Genomic DNA, 7,823 nt, shown 5'->3' with positions numbered 1-7,823 from the left:
ATGATTGGCACTGCTTGAGATATATCTCTTTGTATAATTCCAGCAAGCCGCCAATGACCGACCTTATTACAAACTCTTAATCTGTTATCATGGTTATAAAGCATACAGATAAAAGACTGGTTGGTTTAGCAGCTGGTCAGTACATAATCCGTCAGGGCACACAGCAGTTTGACTATGTAGTGAAATACCCATTATTGATTAGGCACGGATATTAAAAACACAGCTCCTTTACGTGTATAGGGTATTTGCTCGGAAGGTCATTAGTTCAAATCATCCTCCAGACACGCTCCAGAAGACATGAGTATAATACCAATCGCCTGTTTAACTGGTATTGATCAAAGTAATTCTTTTTTTTTTACTCCATGCATTTGAATATCTTCTGGAGCGTGTCTGGAGGATGATTTGAACTAATGAGCTTTCGTGCAAGCACTCTATAATAACGCAGAAAATTATAAATAATAGAATGTTTTGAATTTAGTAAATAAAATACTAACTGCATTCTGCATTATTTATTTATTTATTTATTTATTTATTTATTTATTTATTTATTTATTTATTTATTTATTTATTTATTTACAGGTCCTATGTCTATTTATTTATTTATTTACTGACTTATTTATTTATTTGGAAGATTAGTAAGTAATAGTAATATTCCATGATTCATCGGTTTATTATTGGTTGTTGATAGCTTGATAACTGAAAATTTGATTGATTGATCGATTGATAGCCATTTCACATATGTGACCCCTCGGCACAACTGAGCACTGAAGTCGCCAATCAACATTTTGAGATATTCAACCAAAATATTCTGCTTGAAATTAGCTTTAAAATGATGTATATCATGTCTATAGTACTTGACATTTAAGTATTGAAAAATCAATAAAACAGTCAATAAATCCTTTGTTTCCTATTGTTTATTGTTAAGTTCGATGGAGCATATCTCAATAGTGGCGCTGGCGACATCCGGGCTCAGTTGTGCCGAGGGTCACATATTCCAAGTATATGTGGAACGTCCAGATTTGAATAACATCATTACATTAGATATCAGTATAGATGTATTCTATTCAGCAATATCAAGGACTACTATCAAACTTATTACAGCAAATAGGTAGTTGGCTTAGTGGTAATGCATTGAGTTTCAAAACCGCGAGGTCCCGGGTTCGATTCCCAGCTCTGCCTACTTTTTTTCCAAGGTTGGGAAAAGTATCAATTTCTGAACTGCTAACTTATTTGGCGCGCCATCTGAGCTATTCCTTTTCTGATGGCTGTGTCTCTTGCAGGCACACTCCCTCTTGAATCCAAACCTGGTTCCTGCCCATTACACTTCCCTTAAGTAATTAGAAAATGGAACCCGATAAAAACACTATGAAGTGGTGTGGTAATTCAGGACTGAGCCACAAGTGGAGTTGTCACTGTTTTCGACTAGTGTTCAATATTACAAAATTCGAAACGTATTACCGTAGCAATCAAAAGAAAGAGATATATGCTGATCAAATTAAATAACCATCCACCAGCTGGTACAGACCCAAGATTTGTTTTGTTATCATCATTGCAACTTTCCAGATCATGGCTAATATAATCACTGGTTATACCTATATTTGGCGATTCATTAAGAGTTACTTGTTTTCTTATTATCAGACAATGAATCTCCTGAATTGACACCCTGCCCTGAGAACCAAACAATCAACACAGATCCGGGACATCAAACCGTTCTGGTCGTATGGAAAGACCCTGTGGCTGTCGATAATTCCGGTTACACACCTACTGTTACCTGCAATCCGTCGTCGGGAACTGACTTTGCTATTGGGCAAACGCGTATCACATGTACAGCTTTGGATGTACATGGTAATATGCTAAAAGCTGTGTATTTTATGTTGATGTCAGGGGTAAGATTTCTTTATCGTTGTATGTAGTTTAATCAGTCTAGCGACTGTTATTTCAAAACCCGACTTTATTATATGATTGAAGCAATATACAAATATGTTTTAATTGTTTTTGTCACTGCCCAAGCTATTTATTTCATCGTCAATCTAAGAGTTCGTTTACATAATATTGTTTTATCATCATTATCTTATCATGTGCTCTGCTTTTGGTGCAATATAAATAAAATAAAAATTTATAAAAGATATGTTATCTGTTGATTTTACCGTTGCATTTAAACTAACTGTGTAGATTAGTCCGTGAATGAAGAAATGTGATACCACAAATTTCACTCACGACACCAAATAATAAGCGTTTTAATATGTATGGGGGTTGGTACGACATCCTTCTTATAAGAACGAAAATTAAATATCGAACCTCTATTTGCTGTCCAAGTTGATAAGTTAACAGGTATTTGGGTATTTGTATGTTTACCCGAATTAGATCATTGTCTGCATCCACTTGGTATGGAAGATAAGCGAATTGAAGATGGGCAAATAACGGCTTCCAGTGAGTATAATGGCGCCCTTGATTGCTGTCCCCAAAATGCAAGATTGAATCATCAGGAAGATGAAGTGAATGCAGGATCATGGGTCGTTGCAACCAATAACGTCAACCAGTGGATACAAGTAAATCTGCGCGCCATAATGTGGGTTAGCGGAGTAATGACTCAAGGAAGAAATAGCCCAGCATTTTTCAGTGGGTGACGAAATTCAAAGTCGTTTATAACATTTATGGCTCGGATTGGAAACACGTAAAGACGGCTGATAATCAGGAAGACTTGGTATGAAATATAACAAACTAGTTTTGCATTTATACGAAAGACTAACTTTTTTGATACAAAGTAGTTTATAACAGACAATTTTCACGAACATACATATATTCCAAAACACACAGCTCCGAAGAAACAAGGTTGAATTTGTTTGAAGGGTTTAGCGATTGTTGAGATGCAAATTGCGGGTTTTTTTTTATCTAGATCATTTCAATATGAATGATTGATTATGCATTCGATGCGTTTGCAGAATTAGTTGCTAAATGGGTTACACGTTGCTAGTCATAAGGGTCGCTAGTCATAAGGTTCATAAGTCATAAGGGTCGCTAGTCATAACGTGTAGTTTCCAATACCATGAGTTCGCTAGTCATAAATAAAACAAAGGGTTCGCTAAAAATAAGAAAATGGGTTCATTAGTCATAAGGCCCGCTAGTCATAATGGAAAAAAAGGTTCGCTAGTCATAATAGAAAAAAAAGAGGACCGCTAGTCATAATAGAAAAAAAGGCTCGCTAGTCATAATAGAAAAAAAGGGCTAGTCGCTAGTCATAATAGAAAAAGAGGACCGCTAGTCATAATGCCAAAAACTCACGGCCGCTAGTCATAATATAACAAACGGAACGCCAGTCATAATAGAGAAACATGTTCGCTAGTCATAATATAAATTTAGGACCGCCAGTCATAATAGAGAAACACGTTCGCTATTATGACTGGGGGTCCTTTTGTTATATTATGACTAGCGGCCGTGAATTTTTTCATTATGACTAGCGGTCCTTTTTGATTTCTTTATTACTATATTGTCCACCTCTTTTTCTATTATGACTAGCGAGCCTTTTTCTATTATGACTAGCGGTCCTCTTGTTCTATTATGACTAGCGAGCCTTTTTTTCTATTATGACAAGCGGTCCCTTTTTTATATTATGATTATTTACCCTTATGACTAGCAGTCCTTTTTTATATTATGATTAATGAACCTTATGACTGACGACCCTTATGACTAGCGACCCTTATGACTCACGAACCTTATGTTTAGCGGTCCTTATGACTAGCGAGTGTTCACCGCCAAATGTGGTATTGTTTATCGTCGTGTTTAGCATAGGTTATCCACTTGACTCATGCGTGACTTCTAACAAAAGGCGCTGATTCCCGTAGTATTCCTCATTCAAACCAATTCAATGCATGACCTCGGAGTTACCTGCATGACTTTGGCGGGCTATTTTAAAATAGTTATGGTTGCACATGCAGTTACTTCTTTTGAAAGTCCTAAACAAGGTATAGTAGTCGCTGATAGGATATGCAACTTATAGAACACGGATAACCTCTATGCGATGCTTGGTATAATCTGAATTCAAAGTATGGGTTTTCTCTTCAGGTTTTTGATGGCAATATTGACCGGGACACCATAGTTGCCAATCTGTTTCCCTCACCTGTACTAGCAACTATGATCAGGATACAACCAATCGAGTGGAATAACTATATCTGCATGCGATTTGACCTCATAGGATGTGAAGGTGAGTCAACCGATGAAGTGCGTGCCAATAGAAAAAAAAAAAAAAATGGACGCGTCACTGATATTTGCGCTGTGGAGGGCACACTTGAATATAAAACACAACCACATTTTATTTCGGTAATGTTGGTTTATTTAGACTCTTGAAAAAATCAACTAGAAAAGATTTTATACGTAGTTTTGTCCAAAGCAGGGTAGCGCAGAGTTGTACATTAATAACTACAAAAGATCAGAGGGTACAGTCTTAAAATTACTTGATTAATAACGGGCCATAGACCATTTAAATTAAGATCGGAATAGTTCGGAAAATCGCGGTATTTATTCAATAAACTAGGGGTTTAAATTGGCGGACAAGAAATGTATCAAACGTCACTAAGCATGAATCGCCTTTTCAGTGAAAATACAACTTACTTAGCCAAAATCAACATGGGTCACCGCGAGAAATATTTTCCAAAGGTATTTAACTAAGATTTTTGCTATTTGGTACACAATATGACATAAAAAGAAAAGTGCAGATGCTCGTAATTTTTCGGCACATAAAATTCCGTAACAATCTGAGTAAGCGGTATTATTTAGTAAGCTAGGGGCCAGATGGCGAACAGGAAATGCCAATCACGGTACCCTTTCAGCTTATTTAGCCAATGTGAACATGGGATCATCGGTTTAAATATTTTCCTAGCATGTTGAGCGAATACCTCAGCTACTTGGTATTTCCCAATATGATACTAACGGAAAGAAATGATCAAATGTTCGTCATTTTTTTGTCATCTAGACTTTTTTTTACAGACATACACCACGACAAATATGCATCACCTCTTCCACAAGTCGGTCTCTTACACAAGACATATCACCACACGCTGATTGCACATTGTGTATCCTGTCAAAATACCACTCTCATCCATAAAAAATATTGACCGTTCAAAAGATCATTGTGGTGTACATGATGCTGAAGAGGTACTTTTTATGCGCGCACGATCGGGGGGAATTATTTCATACTTCGGGTTTAATCGGAATGAATCGGTTTGAAAAGGTAAATTACCTCAACAACGAAGGACAAATCACGCCTTATTAGCACCTACATTACGTGCTAATAGTGGATTACATACATAATTTAGACATATTGCGAAATTAACGTGAAACGGGATACGGGAACGGCAACCGCATGTTACACTAGTCGAAAATAAGTTGGTATTCCCTCTAGAGGGTGAAATCCAAAATGACAAAAAAGGCATTACAACATGCAGATAAATGTTATGTTTGTCATCTTATGAAGCGACTGAAAGTATCCAAATTGAACAAGTATGCTCCAATATTTAATATAATCCATTTAACAGTAGACTTCGGTTGTATATATAAATGCGCTTTTATAAATGCGCACGTGACCAGATGGCCAGCGCCATATTTGCATTACATCACTGTCAATCACTGAAATGGCGACCATTGAAGGAGTGGCTACAGTTGTGACCTTGTTTCGTGGCTAGCACTGGCAAGGAACATTGGCTGGAGGTTCGATGCTATAAATTTGCAAGGATAAATCATGGATATCAAAGGATCATGATTGTTGCACAGCTTCCCCATGTACAAACATAACTAATGTTTATTTATTTATTTTTATTTATTTATTTTTATTTATTTATTTATTTATTTATTTATTTATTTATTTATTTATTTATTTATTTATTTATTTATTTATTTATTTATTTATTCGACGAAAAACGAAAACCCTGTTCTATTTTGAACAAATTGGGAAACAAATTTTTCCTGTACAAATGAATGCCGACACCAAATTTCGGAAATTTCAGGACAATTTTTTTTTGCATTTTCTCAAATTGAAATTCATTTACAGATTTTTGTGATTTTTGGGTTATTTAAAAAAAAAATTAAATACCAACCGACCGACCGACCGGTCCGTTCGCCCATAGAACAGTGTTTCTCTCTTTCTCGCCTTACTTATAATTTTATAAATATTATTTGTCCCCCCCTTCCCCAAAACCCACATCCCCCTTTTACACTCATAAATTAATTGCTAACTTTCCCCTTCCGTGTAAAGTAAAACTTTATAAGCCGGTTGAATCAAACTGAACAAAATTGACGTATAGAATTACAATATACCATGACAATAATGTGTATGACGAGATCTAACTTACTAGCTGAATAAACCTCGAACCATGCATCACATACGTGATTGTACGTCATATTGTCATATAACGTATGAGCGTGATGTATAATATACGAGTCTTCCTCAACATCTTCCAGCCGGGCTGATTAGATCATGTACAGTCATCTACGTGTTTATACTCTAAATTGTACGTCAAAGGGTGACAAAGGGTGTACAGATTACCGATTTAGTATGGGGGACACAAACAGGTGCTTAAGAACACATTTTGAATTTGTTTTTGGCCATTTGCGAGCAAATGAGTAATAGAATTGAGGAGGTCGGGCGGGGACATCTAGCCTATTAGTTTGAAAGGGTCATTATACCGAAAAGGGCTAAAGTTATAGTTTCCTCAATTCACGTTATAATTAGAGTTACGGGGGGGGGATACTTATCTTGACTCCCAAATAAATAAATCCATGACCCCTTCCTTCCGAAGAAAATGACAGCCCCCTAAGTTCCCTACGTGCAAACATTATCAAATAACATCATCGGCAGCTACCCAGTTCTGACCTTAATGCCAGTAAGGATCACATTTCGTCATCAATATGGCCAATTGCCACGCCCATTTAGCACGGAAATAATGAAATATAACTTTTTAAATCAGCTATATCTAGCTTTTCCGTCATAAATTTTTTTTTCCGTGATGGAAAATCCAAATAAAGAGTTTATGTTTCGGGTCAAATTATTTTGCCCTTTGCAATCAATGCCACTATTTTGCAAAACCAATTTTCCTTGTAACCTGTCATTTTCGCCTATACTTTTGCGTGTGGAATTTGTGCACATCCGGGTACCTTACATCGTTGAACACGGTATGGCGACTTATAGATGTCACGTGCGCATTTATAAATGCGCATTTATATATATACCCGAAGTCCACTGTTTAAGCGATTTTTGCTTATTTTGGGGTGAAAATATACACCTTTCTGAATTGCTCTTGACTTAAAATTTGAGGTCACATTAAAAAAGCAACCTTACCACCATAATGTACCATATTTGCACTTTACCCAGATGTAAAAAATAGTTCAATAATATTTCCCTATGTGCAATTGTAGGGATGGGCAACGTGACATTTTTAACCTTTCTTTGAAGTCAAAACTAATTTTGCTTGTGCACCCAGAATTATTTTCTCTTTGGTGGTACTTGAGCAGACAATAGAGAGCTTGCGAAATGAAGTTTGAAAATTTACTTTAACTGGAACGGCAACTTCAGAAATATCGATTGGATTTCTTGCTCAAATTTACTCCAACGTGAACGTATGATTGGTTACTGCAACAACAGCGACTTGCCGCTGAAACTCGGGACATGGGTATCAATGTGCGTTCAAAAGAAGGGCATGTGTAAGAGCTTGTAACCGACTGCATCAAAATGTCTCTCTTTTGTTTAGTCAAGTGGTTATTAGTCCCACTTCAAGACAAAAGACTCTACCTTAGGAGCTTCGTTTGAGTAAACATGAATGAACTCGCGATAC

At 36.5% G+C, this 7,823-nt stretch overlaps 1 protein-coding gene across 2 annotated transcripts in view; it reads left to right on the top strand.

Moving 5' to 3' along the window:
* LOC140139833 (uncharacterized) overlaps nt 1-7,823 on the top strand; it is a 57,076-nt gene that overhangs the window by 20,846 nt on the left and 28,407 nt on the right. Inside the window, exons 1-3 of one of the 2 annotated variants that reach the window (XM_072161579.1) lie at nt 1,646-1,886; nt 2,365-2,704; nt 4,063-4,201. In XM_072161579.1, coding sequence (XP_072017680.1) covers nt 4,132-4,201 — 70 coding nt within the window. In that variant the 5' untranslated portion in view covers nt 1,646-1,886; nt 2,365-2,704; nt 4,063-4,131. Of the gene's footprint in view, nt 1-1,645; nt 1,887-2,364; nt 2,705-4,062; nt 4,202-7,823 lie in introns of those variants that run through there. The other variant, XM_072161578.1, reaches the window with a different exon arrangement.

This window comes from Amphiura filiformis, chromosome 18, assembly GCF_039555335.1.
Source record: "Amphiura filiformis chromosome 18, Afil_fr2py, whole genome shotgun sequence".
NCBI classification, from domain to species: Eukaryota; Metazoa; Echinodermata; class Ophiuroidea; order Amphilepidida; family Amphiuridae; genus Amphiura; species Amphiura filiformis.
The sequence above is the reverse complement of the archived record's forward strand: the minus strand, read 5'-3'. Positions and strand labels throughout refer to the sequence as shown.